This window comes from Crinia signifera, chromosome 3, assembly GCF_055691185.1.
Source record: "Crinia signifera chromosome 3, ASM5569118v1, whole genome shotgun sequence".
NCBI classification, from domain to species: Eukaryota; Metazoa; Chordata; class Amphibia; order Anura; family Myobatrachidae; genus Crinia; species Crinia signifera.
This window is the reverse complement of record NC_139219.1, coordinates 1,846,142-1,865,312: the sequence shown is the minus strand read 5'-3', so window position 1 is coordinate 1,865,312 and position 19,171 is coordinate 1,846,142. Positions and strand designations below refer to the sequence as shown.

Here is a 19,171-nt window from a genome sequence, read left to right as displayed (position 1 = left end):
GTTACCTGTGAGATTAATGTATGAAATTTGCTTTACATTACTAGAATCAGAGAAAATGTAAATACAACGAACAGATACTACACAGTACTCAAACCGTAAACAACGAGTCGGTGAGCCGCCCAAAAGATCCGGATCTTGTCACTGGGCGCTCACTCGGAGCTCGCTCTCTTTAGTGAGCCGTTTTGCCCATCTCTACCTGGGATTTCCTGGTATAAGTGTTTCTAGAGCAGAGTGCAAATGCTCCTGATGGTGGATTTGCTGCCCAAGCGATAGGCCGGGCTGTGGGCTATGGTAGGGAACACTGGAGCATTTGCAAGAGTCTGTTTATGCTGTGATTACCTGTATGCTGCCTGTAACTACGCTTGCCTATGGAATTAATCTGGTATGCTGTGATTACCTGTGTGCTGCCTGTAACTACGCTTGCCTGTGGAATTAGTCTGGTATGCTGTGATTACCTGTATGCTGCCTGTAACTACGCTTGCCTATGGAATTAATCTGGTATGCTGTGATTACCTGTATGCTGCCTGGAACTACGCTTGCCTGTGGAATTAGTCTGGTATGCTGTGATTACCTGTATGCTGCCTGGAACTACGCTTGCCTGTGGAATTAGTCTGGTATGCTGTGATTACCTGTATGCTGCCTGTAACTACGCTTGCCTATGGAATTAATCTGGTATGCTGTGATTACCTGTATGCTGCCTGGAACTACGCTTGCCTATGGAATTAATCTGGTATGCTGTGATTACCTGTATGCTGCCTGGAACTACGCTTGCCTGTGGAATTAGTCTGGTATGCTGTGACCCGCTTTATGAAATAAATATCAAAGTCTTCATTTAAATGCCCGCGTACCTGATCCTTGTCACACAAGACTATTGATTTCTGGTGTGTTCACAGTATCTGTATCCAGCTTTTCCCTCTTAACCTCTGTAACTGATACAAAACAGGATCCTCCAAGTACAGATTTCACTTTAGGGAAAAGAAAGAAGCCAGACAATGCTAGGCCTGATGAGTATGTAAGGTATCTAGCACTGCAATCCGTTACTCGGCCAAAAGCTGTGTAACAGTGTGAGTTTTGTGCACTGCTGCATTGTCCTGATGGAATAATATATACAGTACATCACTACAAAATGTTCAATGGTTTCCAGCAAACCACTAACATAGCATTACATTGTCACACACAGAATATACCCACGCTGCTTATAATTTTACTCAGCAGAAGCTGTGTGTGCATGCTATTTGCCTATAATTTTACTCAGCAGAAGCTGTGTGTGCATGCTATTTGCCTATAATTTTACTCAGCAGAAGCTGTGTGTGCATGCTATTTGCCTATAATTTTACTCAGCAGAAGCTGTGTGTGCATGCTATTTGCCTATAATTTTACTCAGCAGAAGCTGTGTGTGCATGCTATTTGCCTATAATTTTACTCAGCAGAAGCTGTGTGTGCATGCTATTTGCCTATAATTTTACTCAGCAGAAGCTGTGTGTGCATGCTATTTGCTTATAATTTTACTCAGCAGAAGCTGTGTGTGCATGCTATTTGCCTATAATTTTACTCAGCAGAAGCTGTGTGTGCATGCTATTTGCCTATAATTTTACTCAGCAGAAGCTGTGTGTGCATGCTATTTGCCTATAATTTTACTCAGCAGAAGCTGTGTGTGCATGCTATTTGCCTATAATTTTACTCAGCAGAAGCTGTGTGTGCATGCTATTTGCCCTGTATTGCAGATAAGATGCTTTGTAATAGAAAGAGTTGCACCCAAATACTCTCAGCTCCATCGAATCACATGGTGCTCACACGTTATGTAGCGCATGTATGCGGACACATGTGTACTGGTATACGGTCGTATTATCTACCACACTTAGGTCGACAGCCATTAGGTCGACACCGTTAGGTCAGCATGCAACTAGGTCAACAGGGTTCTAGGTCGACATGGTTGAAGGTCGACAGGTGTCTAGGTCGACATGGGACAATGTCGACATGGGTTTAGGTCGACATAGCGTTAGGTCGACATGGGTTAGGTCGATAGGTTGTGAGGTCGACATGGGTTCACAGTTTTTTGAGCCGACATGTGCCGACAGGTGGTATTTCATGCCCTACCATCCACAAGGGCGTGGTGGGAGAATTAATAGTGTGCCGAGCGCAGAGAGGCACCGTGACCGAAGCATGACGAGCAAAGCGAGGGGCTGCGGGTGACTTCCAACTGTGTCCATGTCGACTGTGTCGACATTCAGGTAAAAAAAAACTGGGGAAAAACCACATGTTGACCTGTCGACCTAACCCATGTCGACCTAACGCTATGTCGATCTAAACCCATGTCGACCTAGTTGCATGTCGACCCAACGGTGTTGACCTAATGACCTAAAACGATCCACACCCTGTGTACTGCAGTTTCCATTAATCTAGTTGCTACAGGTAATAGGAAATAGTAGTAAAAAAACTGAGTTCTGGAGAAAGACATAAAATATATATTTATACACAAAACCTATAATTATACAGTACAAACGCAAATCAGTTCAGTGTATACTTATTACTGGCATGGCGTCATTTCCAGGAGAAGCCAAATATAAACCCAGTCAGTCAGGAATGAGGATGACAATAAAACTATATATACACAATGAGGTTCGTTACTTGGTGGTTGCCTTCGGATGCACAGCTTGTACATACACACTGCGTACCGAGTGCATGCACGGTCATTTCATCATGGGCCAGGCTGCGGATTTCCAGTCCATCCAAATGGGTCTGAATAATGCCCTTTATCCCCTTTTCTCACACACTAACACAGCTGCATACACAATAACCCTATCTCTCATACACTAACACAACTGTATACACAGTAACCCCATCTCTCACACACTAACACAGCTGTATACACTATAACCCCATCTCTCACACACTAACACAGCTGTATACACTATAACCCCATCTCTCACACACTAACACAGCTGTATACACTATAACCCCATCTCTCACACACTAACACAGCTGTATACACTATAACCCCATCTCTCACACACTAACACAACTGTATACACTATAACCCCATCTCTCACACACTAACACAGCTGTATACACTATAACCCCATCTCTCACACACTAACACAACTGTATACACTGTAACCCCATCTCTCACACACAAACACAGCTGTATACACTGTAACCCCATCTCTCACACACAAACACAACTGTATACACAGTAACCCCATCTCTCACACACTAACACAGCTGTATACACTATAACCCCATCTCTCACACACTAACACAGCTGTATACACTGTCACCCCATCTCTCACACACTAACACAGCTGTATACACTATAACCCCATCTCTCACACACTAACACAGCTGTATACACTATAACCCCATCTCTCACACACTAACACAACTGTATACACTGTAACCCCATCTCTCACACACAAACACAGCTGTATACACTATAACCCCATCTCTCACACACTAACACAGCTGTATACACTATAACCCCATCTCTCACACACTAACACAACTGTATACACTGTAACCCCATCTCTCACACACAAACACAGCTGTATACACTGTAACCCCATCTCTCACACACAAACACAACTGTATACACAGTAACCCCATCTCTCACACACTAACACAGCTGTATACACTATAACCCCATCTCTCACACACTAACACAGCTGTATACACTGTCACCCCATCTCTCACACACTAACACAGCTGTATACACTGTAACTCCATCTCTCACACACTAACACAGTATAATCCCATCTCTCAAACACTAACACAGCTGTATACACTATAACCCCATCTCTCACACACTAACACAGCTGTATAAACTATAACCCCATCTCTCACACACTAACACAACTGTATACACTATAACCCCATCTCTCACACACTAACACAGTTGTATACACTATAACCCCATCTCTCACACACTAACACAGTATAATCCCATCTCTCAAACACTAACACAGCTGTATACACTATAACCCCATCTCTCACACACTAACACAGCTGTATACACTATAACCCCATCTTTCACACACTAACACAGCTGTATACACTATAACCCCATCTCTCACACACTAACACAGCTGTATACACTATAACCCCATCTCTCACACACTAACACAGTTGTATACACTATAACCCCATCTCTCATACACTACACAACTGTATACACTGTAACTCCATCTCTCACACACTAACACAGTTGTATACACTATAACCCCATCTCTCACACACTAACACAGCTGTATACACTATAACCCCATCTCTCACACACTAACACAGCTGTATACACTATAACCCCATCTCTCACACACTAACACAGCTGTATACACTGTAACCCCATCTCTCACACACTAACACAGTATAATCCCATCTCTCACACACTAACACAGCTGTATACACCAGTGGTTCCCAAACTTTTTGAATCCCTTTTGTTTGTTCTTCGCGTGCGCCTGTAACACGTGTTCTATTGTACATACATTTCCATGCCAGCTTTGCCAGTTACTGTCTTACAAATGTCACAAGATGACAGTTAGCGCTGTATAAGTCATTAGGTCCTGGTGTAGATGGTGAGGCCGATCACTGGCTACAACTGGGTGGACTTAGTACTTAGTGTGTCCATTTCTGAAGTCAGACCATTTGCAACATCCTTTCCTGCAGGAGGTCCTGCGTACCGAGGGTCAATCATAACCGGGACATCAGGGTCCAGCACATCCCCTCTGTACCATACCTGGGAGGATTTGCCCTTCTTCAGAGCATGACCGTTGGATTCAGCGAATGGGATCAGCTCCTGACTGCAACAGAGGTTTAGGTCACATCTCTTGGAGATACAGGGCGCGTCACACGCTAGGGACATGTCCTTCTCATCTGTAAACTCCGCCTGAAGAGTGACCGCGTGCACTCCCTCCGCATGGAAGATGGTTCGGATTTGGTGATTGGCTGCCATGTAGTCTGGCAGGGAGCGGAACTTGACATGAAGCGTTGCAATGCTCTTCCTGCTGGCCAGCTCCCAGACGTGGATCTCGTGGATGCTCCTCACACCCGGAACCTGCGCTATTTTCTGGCCTAGAGATATAAAAAATGGAATGAAAAATGTAACCCAGATTTGCTGCCCTTTGGCTCCTATCCTGATTCTGTGGGTGAGACCGGGCACTACAGACATCACCCTTCCCCATCCCAGCAGACAAAGTATGGTGGCGATGAAGTAAAGGCAGGCAGTGGTGGAGCTAGGTGCCACGGTGCCCGGAGCAAGGGCATGTTTCGTGACCCCCCCCCCCCCCCGATTTTTATTAGGCGGGGCTCTTGCGTGGCAAAAAGGGGGTGCGGCCTAATGAAAAGGAGGCATGGCATCACAAAATGGGGCGTCAAATTACACGTAAAGCCACATGCCGTAATGCCAATTACACATAAGGCCACACATCATGATGCCCATTACATATTATATAACACACCATAATGCCCGTTACACATTGTGCCACACATCATGATGCCCATTACATAGTATATAACACACCGTAAGGCCCATTACACATTGTGCCACACTTCATGATGCCCATTACGTACTATATAACACACCGTAATGCCCGCTACACATTGTGCCACACATCATGATGCCCATTAAATAGTATATAACACACCGTAAGGCCCATTACACATTGTGCCACACTTCATGATGCCCATTACGTACTATATAACACACCGTAATGCCCATTACACATTGTGCCACACTTCATGATGCCCATTACGTACTATATAACACACCGTAATGCCCGCTACACATTGTGCCACACATCATGATGCCCATTAAATAGTATATAACACACCATAAGGCCCATTACACATTGTGCCACACTTCATGATGCCCATTACGTACTATATAACACATCGTAATGCCCGGCTGTATAGTTAATGCAGGTCTGCCCACTGCTCAGGAACAGATTAAGGTTTGTGAGGGCCCTCGACAACAACATTTGTGTGGACCCCTATCCCTCTGACAGCTGTCACACACACAGCACCAAATCCATACCCCCTCCCCGTCACACATGCACAGCACTACCCCTATATCACACGCACCCCCTCTACCACCTGACCTGACACCTCTGTCACATACAAACACATAGCACCCCCTTCTCTCTATTTCATATACACACACAGCACCCCCTCCCCCTCTCACACAGAGCACCAAACCTGCACCCCCCAACCCCGGACACTACTACTTCTTTCACACCCAGCAATTCAGTGGTGGGAGGCTCGGGTAACCCTCTGGATTGTTGCACAGTTAAGGTTGGGTCTTAGCGGCAGGGTGCAGTGCACGGGTGTGGACTCGGGAGGCCACACTGACACTCCGCCAATCGGTGTTCTCTCCAGCGGTGGCTCCAGGAATCTGGCGCCGGCTATACCGAGTCACACTAGCTGGATGCTGCACTGCCGTACCAGGCTAGCAGCACCAGGAAGTGCCCGCCAGCTGTAGTAGCGCCGCATCCGATTTCCTGTACAGCAGTGCGAGGGCCGTGACCCACACAGCTGATATTGTGAGCCACGGTCGGGCGGCGCAGGAGTCAGGGCGTGAGAGGAAGCGGGTGAGGGAGCTGGCGGGCAGCAGAGTTTGCGGAGCACGGCTCCAGCACCCTGTGAACTTTTGGTGCCCGGAGATCGTGCTCTGCCCTCGCTATGCCCCTGAAGGCAGGTCAGGCTCCCAGGCTGCTGTGACCAATCTGAGCTGAGCCCAAAAAGTGAGTCCCTGGTCTTTATTTCTGGGTAAAATCCGAGCTGTAGCGTATCTGCGATCACTGGTAACTGGGGAACATGCCGCAAATCAGTTCTCAAAATGGACAAAACCATGCTGCATGCAGGGGGGCAGATGTAACAGGTGCAGAGAGTTAGATTTGGGGGGGGGGTTAAAACTGAAATGTAAATCGCAGTGTATTGTTTTGTCCATTTTGAGAACAAATTTCCCCTGGGATCAAGTCTGATTTAGGCCCTATAACATATATACTGCGTAACCAGGGGTAACATACACTATGGGCCAATGTACGACATCCACGCAAGGCTGCAAATTTAGCAGATGGACAAAACCATGTGCACTGCAGGTGGGGCAGATGTAACATGTGCAGAGAGACTTCGATTGAGGGGAGTTATTTTGTTTCTGTGCAGGGTAAATACTGGCTGCTTTATACTTACACTGCAATATAGATATCAGTTTGAACAAACCCCACACAAATCTAACTCTCTCTGCACCTGTTACATTTGCCCCACCTGCAGTGCACATGGTTTTGTTAATCTGCTAACAGGTTTTAAGTAGGCCCAATATACAGCATACACAGGGGTAGCATACACTCTGTGTCTGATTCAGTCCAGTTTGCAAGGTTGCAAATACTCGCAGCCTAGCAAACATGTCAGCCTAGCATGCGAGGGATGTGTAAAAGAATCACCTAACGTGCGCCCAAAGAGGAGAGAAATTCCCTGACCATCAAGTGAAATTGGAAATTGGTCAGAACTGACTTTTGTTTCTGCCCAAGGATGGACGAAAAATCTGACATTTTAATTTATGTTCCTCCTGTGAGCGCAGTGTCAGAGACAGCAGTACTGCATTTCTATCATGACAGCGGTACTGCATTTCTATCATGACAGTGGTACTGCATTTCTATCATGACAGTGGTACTGCATCTTTATTATGACAGCAGAACTGCATTTCTATTATGACAGTGGTACTGCATTTCTATCATGACAGCAGTACTGCATTTCTATTATGACAGCGGTACTGCATTTCTATCATGACAGCGGTACTGCCTTTCTATCATGACAGCGGTACTGCCTTTCTATCATGTCAGCTGTACTGCCTTTCTATCATGTCAGCGGTACTGCCTTTCTATCATGTCAGCGGTACTGCCTTTCTATAATCTCAGTGGTACTGCCTTTCTATCGTGACAGCGGTACTGCCTTTCTATCATGTCAGAGGTACTGCCTTTCTTTCATGACAGCAGTACTGCCGGTACTTATGTAATATCTGGGCTCCCGTTTTTCTTATGAGACCACGTCCCCTCGCCACGCTTCGGGCGCGGTGGCTCGCTGCGCTCGCCACACTATTTAAAATCAACTCCATGCGTAGTTGGATAGTAGGGGTATGAAAAAATGGGGTGCATTTAACATGGGAGCCCAGATAATACATAAGTACCGTGCTGCCTTTCTATCATGTCAGAGGTACTGCCTTTCTATCGTGACTGCGGTACTGCCTTTCTATCTTGTCAGCGGTACTGCCTTTCTATAATCTCAGTGGTACTGCCTTTCTATCATGACAGCGGTACTGCCTTTCTATCATGACAGCGGTACTGCCTTTCTATCATGACAGCGGTACTGCCTTTCTATCATGTCAACGGTACTGCCTTTCTATCATGACAGCGGTACTGCCTTTCTATCATGTCAGTGGTACTGCCTTTCTATCATGTCAGCGGTACTGCCTTTCTATAATCTCAGTGGTACTGCCTTTCTATCGTGACAGCGGTACTGCCTTTCTATCATGTCAGAGGTACTGCCTTTCTTTCATGACAGCGGTACTGCCTTTCTATCATGACAGCGGTACTGCCTTTCTATCATGTCAGTGGTACTGCCTTTCTATCATGTCAGCGGTACTGCCTTTCTATAATCTCAGTGGTACTGCCTTTCTATCGTGACAGCGGTACTGCCTTTCTATCATGACAGCTGTACTGCCTTTCTTTCATGACAGCGGTACTGCCTTTCTATAATCTCAGTGGTACTGCCTTTCTATCGTGACAGCGGTACTGCCTTTCTATCATGTCAGAGGTACTGCCTTTCTATAATCTCAGTGGTACTGCCTTTCTATCATGTCAGAGGTACTGCCTTTCTATCGTGACAGCGGTACTGCCTTTCTATAATCTCAGTGGTACTGCCTTTCTATCATGTCAGAGGTACTGCCTTTCTATCATGACAGAGGTACTGCCTTTCTATCATGTCAGAGGTACTGCCTTTCTATAATCTCAGTGGTACTGCCTTTCTATCATGTCAGTGGTACTGCCTTTCTATCATGACAGCAGTACTGCTTTTCTATCGTGACAGCGGTACTGCCTTTCTATAATCTCAGTGGTACTGCCTTTCTATAATCTCAGTGGTACTGCCTTTCTATCGTGACAGAGGTACTGCCTTTCTATAATCTCAGTGGTACTGCCTTTCTATCATGTCAGAGGTACTGCCTTTCTATCGTGACAGCGGTACTGCCTTTCTATAATCTCAGTGGTACTGCCTTTCTATCATGTCAGAGGTACTGCATTTCTATCGTGACAGAGGTACTGCCTTTCTATAATCTCAGTGGTACTGCCTTTCTATCATGTCAGCGGTACTGCCTTTCCATCATATCAGTAACTGTCTCTTTCCTGATGGTGCAGTCTGTACAGGTGGAGCAGACTTTACTGCACTGCTCTCCAAGAATTAGTAACCACCGCAGCCAAATCAGCTCATGGGGTGCACCATCCAGTCACAGGATATTCCCAGTATTATGTGATGTGCCCATGGGTGCAATAAAGCCTACTCCATCTGTAGTACCACTATGCCTTACCGCTACAGGAAGGTTGGGCTTTGCCACAAGTGGCATAAACTGTGAATATTGGAACATACAAGTGTAAGGGGTTATGTATGGCTAGCGTCCAGACATGGGGCATTATTTACACCTGATCGCACAGGTCGGGCAATTATCGAAAGAATGCGCAAGTGTATGTCCCATAAGCACTGGGCCGGCGGTACGCAAGGTGTTTGGCAGGAAGCCGTCGTGGAAAACGCAGGCATGCTGAGGCATGAGGAGGGAGGGTGTGTGACATCAGCTCCGCCCCCAATCAGCCTGATCCTATCACAGCCGCTGAGTAAATCCTGGGCTACGCACAGACTGCACACACTGGGGAATCATTACATGGGGAGCGGCTGTTATCTGGGAGTGTCAGGGAATACGCAGGCGTGGCCAGGTGTGTGAGGGGAAGTCATATGACATCAGCTCCGCCCCCGATCAGCCTGATTCTATCACAGCCGCTGAGTAAGTCCTGGGCTACGCACACACTGCACACACTGGGGAATCATTACATGGTGAGCGGCTGTTATCTGGGAGTGTCAGGTAATAAGCAGGTGTGTCCAGGTGTGTGAGGGGAAGTCATGTGACGTCAGCTCCGCCCCCGATCAGCCTGATTCTATCATAGCCGCTGAGTAAGTCCTGGGCTACGCACAGACTGCACACACTGGGGAATCATTACATGGTGAGCGGCTGTTATCTGGGAGTGTCAGGTAATAAGCAGGTGTGTCCAGGTGTGTGAGGGGAAGTCATGTGACGTCAGCTCCGCCCCTGATCACCCTGATTCTATCACAGCTGCTGAGTAAGTCCTGGGCTACGCACACACTGGGGAATCATTACATGGTGAGCGGCTGTTATCTGGGAGTGTCAGGTAATACGCAGGCGTGGCCAGGTGTGTGAGGGGAAGTCATGTGATGCCAGCTCCGCCCCCGATCAGCCTGATTCTATCACAGCCGCTGAGTAAGTCCTGGGCTACACACAGACCGCACACACTGGGGAATCATTACATGGTGAGCGGCTGTTATCTGGGAGTGTCAGGTAATACGCAGGTGTGGCCAGGTATGTGAGGGGAAGTCATGTGACATCAGCTCTGCCCCCGATCAGCCTGATTCTATCACAGCCGCTGAGTAAGTCCTGGGCTACACACAGACCGCACACACTGGGGAATCATTACATGGTGAGCGGCTGTTATCTGGGAGTGTATCAGGTAATACGCAGGCGTGGCCAGGTGTGTGAGGGGAAGTCATGTGATGTCAGCTCCGCCCCCGATCAGCCTGATTCTATCACAGCCGCTGAGTAAGTCCTGGGCTACGCACACACTGCACACACTGGGGAATCATTACATGGTGAGCGGCTGTTATCGGGGAGTGTCAGGGAATACGCAGGCATGGCCAGGTGTATGAGGGGAAGTCATGTGATGTCAGCTCCGCCCCCGATCAGCCTGATTCTATCACAGCCGCTGAGTAAGTCCTGGGCTACGCACACACTGCACACACTGGGGAATCATTACATGGTGAGCGGCTGTTATCGGGGAGTGTCAGGGAATACGCAGGCATGGCCAGGTGTATGAGGGGAAGTCATGTGATGTCAGCTCCGCCCCCGATCAGCCTGATTCTATCACAGCCGCTGAGTAAGTCCTGGGCTACGCACACACTGCACAAACTGGGGAATCATTACATGGTGAGCGGCTGTTATCTGGGAGTGTCAGGGAATACGCAGGCGTGGCCAGGTGTGTGAGGGGAAGTCATGTGACATCAGCTCTGCCCCCGATCACCCTGATTCTATCACAGCCGCTGAGTAAGTCCTGGGCTACGCACAGACTGCGCACACTGGGGAATCATTACATGGTGAGCGGCTGTTATCTCGGAGTGTCAGGTAATATGCAGGCATGGCCAGGTGTGTGAGGGGAAGTCATGTGATGTCAGCTCCGCCCCCGATCAGCCTGATTCTATCACAGCCGCTGAGTAAGTCCTGGGCTACACACAGAATGCACACACTGGGGAATCATTACATGGTGAGCGGCTGTTATCTGGGAGTGTCAGGTAATATGCAGGCGTGGCCAGGTGTGCGAGGGGAAGTCATGTGACTTCAGCTCCGCCCCCGATCAGCCTGATTCTATCACAGCCGCTGAGTAAGTCCTGGGCTACACACAGACTGCACACACTGGGGAATCATTACATGGTGAGCGGCTGTTATCTGGGAGTGTCAGGGATAATGCAGGTGTAGCCAGGTGTGTGAGGGGAAGTCATGTGACATCAGCTCCGCCTGCTCAGCCTGATTCTATCACAGCCGCTGAGTAAGTCCTGAGCTACGCACACACTGCACACACTGGGGAATCATTACATGGTGAGCGGCTGTTATCTGGGAGTGTCAGGTAATAAGCAGGTGTGTCCAGGTGTGTGAGGGGAAGTCATGTGACGTCAGCTCCGCCCCCGATCAGCCTGATTCTATCATAGCCGCTGAGTAAGTCCTGGGCTACGCACAGACTGCACACACTGGGGAATCATTACATGGTGAGCGGCTGTTATCTGGGAGTGTCAGGTAATAAGCAGGTGTGTCCAGGTGTGTGAGGGGAAGTCATGTGACGTCAGCTCCGCCCCTGATCATCCTGATTCTATCACAGCTGCTGAGTAAGTCCTGGGCTACGCACACACTGGGGAATCATTACATGGTGAGCGGCTGTTATCTGGGAGTGTCAGGTAATACGCAGGCGTGGCCAGGTGTGTGAGGGGAAGTCATGTGATGCCAGCTCCGCCCCCGATCAGCCTGATTCTATCACAGCCGCTGAGTAAGTCCTGGGCTACACACAGACCGCACACACTGGGGAATCATTACATGGTGAGCGGCTGTTATCTGGGAGTGTCAGGTAATACGCAGGTGTGGCCAGGTATGTGAGGGGAAGTCATGTGACATCAGCTCTGCCCCCGATCAGCCTGATTCTATCACAGCCGCTGAGTAAGTCCTGGGCTACACACAGACCGCACACACTGGGGAATCATTACATGGTGAGCGGCTTTTATCTGGGAGTGTATCAGGTAATACGCAGGCGTGGCCAGGTGTGTGAGGGGAAGTCATGTGATGTCAGCTCCGCCCCCGATCAGCCTGATTCTATCACAGCCGCTGAGTAAGTCCTGGGCTACGCACACACTGCACACACTGGGGAATCATTACATGGTGAGCGGCTGTTATCGGGGAGTGTCAGGGAATACGCAGGCATGGCCAGGTGTATGAGGGGAAGTCATGTGATGTCAGCTCCGCCCCCGATCAGCCTGATTCTATCACAGCCGCTGAGTAAGTCCTGGGCTACGCACACACTGCACACACTGGGGAATCATTACATGGTGAGCGGCTGTTATCGGGGAGTGTCAGGGAATACGCAGGCATGGCCAGGTGTATGAGGGGAAGTCATGTGATGTCAGCTCCGCCCCCGATCAGCCTGATTCTATCACAGCCGCTGAGTAAGTCCTGGGCTACGCACACACTGCACAAACTGGGGAATCATTACATGGTGAGCGGCTGTTATCTGGGAGTGTCAGGGAATACGCAGGCGTGGCCAGGTGTGTGAGGGGAAATCATGTGACATCAGCTCTGCCCCCGATCACCCTGATTCTATCACAGCCGCTGAGTAAGTCCTGGGCTACGCACAGACTGCGCACACTGGGGAATCATTACATGGTGAGCGGCTGTTATCTCGGAGTGTCAGGTAATATGCAGGCATGGCCAGGTGTGTGAGGGGAAGTCATGTGATGTCAGCTCCGCCCCCGATCAGCCTGATTCTATCACAGCCGCTGAGTAAGTCCTGGGCTACACACAGACTGCACACACTGGGGAATCATTACATGGTGAGCGGCTGTTATCTGGGAGTGTCAGGTAATATGCAGGCGTGGCCAGGTGTGCGAGGGGAAGTCATGTGACATCAGCTCCGCCCCCGATCAGCCTGATTCTATCACAGCCGCTGAGTAAGTCCTGGGCTACACACAGACTGCACACACTGGGGAATCATTACATGGTGAGCGGCTGTTATCTGGGAGTGTCAGGGATAATGCAGGTGTAGCCAGGTGTGTGAGGGGAAGTCATGTGACATCAGCTCCGCCTGCTCAGCCTGATTCTATCACAGCCGCTGAGTAAGTCCTGAGCTACGCACACACTGCACACACTGGGGAATCATTACATGGTGAGCGGCTGTTATCTGGGAGTGTCAGGTAATAAGCAGGTGTGTCCAGGTGTGTGAGGGGAAGTCATGTGACGTCAGCTCCGCCCCTGATCACCCTGATTCTATCACAGCTGCTGAGTAAGTCCTGGGCTACGCACACACTGGGGAATCATTACATGGTGAGCGGCTGTTATCTGGGAGTGTCAGGTAATACGCAGGCGTGGCCAGGTGTGTGAGGGGAAGTCATGTGATGCCAGCTCCGCCCCCGATCAGCCTGATTCTATCAAAGCCGCTGAGTAAGTCCTGGGCTACACACAGACCGCACACACTGGGGAATCATTACATGGTGAGCGGCTGTTATCTGGGAGTGTCAGGTAATACGCAGGTGTGGCCAGGTATGTGAGGGGAAGTCATGTGACATCAGCTCTGCCCCCGATCAGCCTGATTCTATCACAGCCGCTGAGTAAGTCCTGGGCTACACACAGACCGCACACACTGGGGAATCATTACATGGTGAGCGGCTGTTATCTGGGAGTGTATCAGGTAATACGCAGGCGTGGCCAGGTGTGTGAGGGGAAGTCATGTGATGTCAGCTCCGCCCCCGATCAGCCTGATTCTATCACAGCCGCTGAGTAAGTCCTGGGCTACGCACACACTGCACACACTGGGGAATCATTACATGGTGAGCGGCTGTTATCGGGGAGTGTCAGGGAATACGCAGGCATGGCCAGGTGTATGAGGGGAAGTCATGTGATGTCAGCTCCGCCCCCGATCAGCCTGATTCTATCACAGCCGCTGAGTAAGTCCTGGGCTACGCACACACTGCACACACTGGGGAATCATTACATGGTGAGCGGCTGTTATCGGGGAGTGTCAGGGAATACGCAGGCATGGCCAGGTGTATGAGGGGAAGTCATGTGATGTCAGCTCCGCCCCCGATCAGCCTGATTCTATCACAGCCGCTGAGTAAGTCCTGGGCTACGCACACACTGCACAAACTGGGGAATCATTACATGGTGAGCGGCTGTTATCTGGGAGTGTCAGGGAATACGCAGGCGTGGCCAGGTGTGTGAGGGGAAGTCATGTGACATCAGCTCTGCCCCCGATCACCCTGATTCTATCACAGCCGCTGAGTAAGTCCTGGGCTACGCACAGACTGCGCACACTGGGGAATCATTACATGGTGAGCGGCTGTTATCTCGGAGTGTCAGGTAATATGCAGGCGTGTCCAGGTGTGTGAGGGGAAGTCATGTGACATCAGCTCCGCCTGCTCAGCCTGATTCTATCACAGCCACTGAGTAAGTCCTGAGCTACGCACAGACTGCACACACTGGGGAATCATTACATGGTGAGCGGCTGTTATCTGGGAGTGTCAAGTAATATGTAGGCGTGGCCAGGTGTGTGAGGGGAAGTCATGTGATGTCAGCTCCGCCCCCGATCAGCCTGATGCTATCACAGCCGCTGAGTAAATCCTGGGCTACACACACACTGCACACACTGGGGAATCATTACATGGGGAGCGGCTGTTATCTGGGAGTATCAGGTAATACACAGGCGTGGCCAGGTGTGTGAGGGGAAGTCATGTGACATCAGCTCTGCCCCCGATCAGCCTGATCCTATCACAGCCGCTGAGTAAGTCCTGGGCTACGCACAGACTGCACACACTGGGGAATCATTACATGGTGAGCGGCTGTTATCTGGGAGTGTCACGGAATACGCAGGCGTGGCCAGGTGTGTGAGGGGAAGTCATGTGACATCAGCTCCGCCCCGATCAGCCTGATTCTATCACAGCCGCTGAGTAAGTCTAGGGCTACGCACACACTGGGGAATCCTTACATGGTGAGCGGCTGTTATCTGGGAGTGTCAGGGAATACACAGGCGTGGCCAGGTGTGTGAGGGGAAGTCATGTGATGTCAGCTCCGCCCCCGATCAGCCTGATTCTATCACAGCCGCTGAGTAAGTCCTGGGCTACGCACACACTGGGGAATCATTACATGGGGAGCGGCTGTTATCTGGGAGTGTCAGGTAATACGCAGGCTTGGCCAGGTGTATGAGGGGAAGTCATGTGACGTCAGCTCCACCCCCAATCAGCCTGATTCTATCACAGCCGCTGAGTAAGTCCTGGGCTACGCACACACTGCACACACTGGGGAATCATTACATGGTGAGCGGCTGTTATCTGGGAGTGTCAGGGTATAAACAGGCATGGCCAGGTGTATGAGCGGAAGTCAAGTGATGTCAGCTCCGCCCCGATCAGCCTGATCCTATCACAGCCGCTGAGTAAGTCCTGGGCTACGCACAGACTGCACACACTGGGGAATCATTATATGGTGAGCGGCTGTTATCTGGGAGTGCCAGGTAATACGCAGGCGTGGCCAGGTGTGTGAGGGGAAGTCATGTGACGTCAGCTCCACCCCCGATCAGCCTGATTCTATCACAGCTGCTGAGTAAGTCCTGGGCTACACACACACACACTGCACACACTGGGGAATCATTACATGGTGAGCGGCTGTTATCTGGGAGTGTCAGGGAATACGCAGGTGTGGCCAGGTGTATGAGCGGAAGTCAAGTTATGTCAGCTCCGCCCCCGATCAGCCTGATTCTATCACAGCCGCTGAGTAAGTCCTGGGCTATGCACAGACTGCACACACTGGGGAATCATTACATGGTGAGCGGCTGCTATCTGGGAGTGTCAGGGAATATGCAGGCATGGCCAGGTGTGTGAGGGGAAGTCATGTGACATCAGCTCCACCCCCGATCAGTCTGATTCTATCTCAGCCACTGAGTAAGTCCTGGGCTACGCACAGACTGCACACACTGGGGAATCATTACATGGTGCGCGGCTGTTATCTGGGAGTGTCAGGTAATACGCAGGCGTGGCCAGGTGTGTGAGGGGAAGTCATGTGATGTCAGCTCCGCCCCTATCAGCCTGATTCTATCACAGCCGCTGAGTAAGTCCTGGGCTACGCACACACTGCACACACTGGGGAATCATTACATGGTGAGCGGATGTTATCTGGGAGTGTCAGGTAATACGCAGGTGTGGCCAGGTGTGTGAGGGGAAGTCATGTGATGTCAGCTCCTCCCCTGATCACCCTGTTTCTATCACAGCCGCTGAGTAAGTCCTGGGCCACACACACTGCACACACTGGGGAATCATTACATGGTGAGCGGCTGTTATCTGGGAGTGTCAGGGATAATGCAGGAGTGGCCAGATGTATGAGGGGAAGTCATGTGATGTCAGCTCCGCCCCCGATCAGCCTGTTTCTATCACAGCCGCTGAGTAAGTCCTGGGCTACGCACACACTGGGGAATCATTACATGGGGAGCTGCTGTTATCTGGGAGTGTCAGGGAATACGCAGGTGTGGCCAGGTGTATGAGCGGAAGTCAAGTGATGTCAGCTCCGCCCCCGATCAGCCTGATTCTATCACAGCCGCTGAGTAAGTCCTGGGCTACGCACAGACTGCACACACTGGGGAATCATTACATGGTGAGCGGCTGTTATCTGGGAGTGTCAGGGAATATGGAGGCGTGGCCAGGTGTGTGAGGGGAAGTCATGTGACATCAGCTCCGCCCCCGATCAGTCTGATTCTATCTCAGCCACTGAGTAAGTCCTGGGCTACGCACAGACTGCACACACTGGGGAATCATTACATGGGTAGCGGCTGTTATCTGGGAGTGTCAGGGAATACGCAGGTGTGGCCAGGTGTATGAGCGGAAGTCAAGTGATGTCAGCTCCGCCCCCGATCAGCCTGATTCTATTGCAGCCGCTGAGTAAGTCCTGGGCTACGCACACACTGCACACACTGGGGAATCATTACATGGTGAGCGGCTGTTATCTGGGAGTGTCAGGGAATACGCAGGTGTGGCCAGGTGTGTGAGGGGAAGTCATGTGACGTCAGCTCCGCCCCCGATCAGCCTGATTCTATCGCAGCCGCTGAGTAAGTCCTGGCTACACACAGACTGCACACACTGGGGACTCATTACATGGTGAGCGGCTGTTATCTGGGAGTGTCAGGTAATACGCAGGTGTGGCCAGGTGTGCGAGGGGAAGTCATGTGACATCAGCTCCGCCCCCGATCAGCCTGATTCTATCGCAGCCGCTGAGTAAGTCCTGGGCTACACACACACTGCACACACTGGGGAATCATTACATGGGGAGCGGCTGTTATCTGGGAGTGTCAGGGAATACGCAGGTGTGGCCAGGTGTATGAGGGAAAGTCATGTGATATCAGCTCCGCCCCCGATCAGCAGGTTCCCTGGTTACAAAATGCGAAGGGAAGAGGGAAGGCTGCTTACCTGTATCTCATTCCCCTGTGGAGAGGGATTCATTCAGATCCCTCCCTGCACCGCAAAAGGGAAAATGTAAACATCCATTTGCAGGTTGTGTGAGGGGAGGAAATCATTAGATGGTCGCACGATCTGTACCCAGCAGCAGGGATCTTATACAAACCCCGACTGCAGTAGTAGAATCTCCAAAACAACCAGCAGGGACGCGCATTGGATTGGAGTCAGATTGAAAACATTCCCAATTTACATTTTCGAAATTGGTGGAATTGAGGCCACATGGTTCTGGTGTGTACTCGGCATAAGACAGTGAGCGCCCTGTGTGGGAAGCGGGCAGCCAGATGACATATGCTGACATCAGCTGCCCGCCCCTGTACCCTCGTCATCGGGAAATTACCATGGGAACGCCCATGAAATGCTGAACGTTCCCATGTGCACAGCCCGTGACCGCCGTCCCAAACCCCATGACCGCACTGCCTGCTCGCACCAAGCGGCTTCACAGGCGCAAAACAGTTTATGCACATGCGAAGCCGCTCACCATCGCCCCCCTGCACGGACATGCAGGGGAGTGAATGGACCTGACTAAGAACCAAAATGTTATAATAGTGACCCATTCCCCTGCACTGAGGAATAAACGGAATAAATATAACTGCACTATTGAATACAATAGTACTATGTAGCCGAAAGCTGTGCAATTTTGTCTTAATATCTCTCAGCAAAATATCGCTCAGCGACCATATTGCTCAGTGTACCATTTTCATCAGCGACCATATTGCTCAGTGTACCATATTGCTCAGCGACCATATTGCTCAGTGTACCATTTTCATCAGCGACCAGCGATTTTGGCTGAAAATTGCAACAATTCTGTCTCATTCTGTCTCTACCTCCTTTTAACTAGAAATTGTTGGTTGCTGGTGCACAGGTGTAGTCAGGTGCTGCACGGGTGTAGCCAGGTGCTGCACGGGTGTAGCCAGGTGCTGCACGGGTGTAGCCAGGTGCTGCACGGGTGTAGCCAGGTGCTGCACAGGTGTAGTCAGGTGCTGCCATAATCGCAGGAGCAACCAATTAAGAGATGGCTGTGGGAGTGTACTCCTAGCAATTTATCACCCACAGCACGGAAATACAGGGCGATATGGTCTTAAGAGAGCTAGAATCAATGTGT

The 19,171-nt window shown here is 50.3% G+C and overlaps 1 protein-coding gene across 1 annotated transcript in view; it reads right to left on the bottom strand.

Annotated features, from left to right (window-relative positions):
- Positions 1-2,449: 2,449 nt before the first annotated feature.
- SLC30A10 (solute carrier family 30 member 10) overlaps positions 2,450-19,171 on the bottom strand; it is a 33,210-nt gene continuing 16,488 nt past the window's right edge. Inside the window, exon 4 of the mRNA XM_083175143.1 lies at positions 2,450-5,064. Within this exon, the coding sequence (XP_083031269.1) occupies positions 4,586-5,064 (479 nt within the window). The 3' untranslated portion in view covers positions 2,450-4,585. The remainder of the gene's footprint in view (positions 5,065-19,171) is intronic.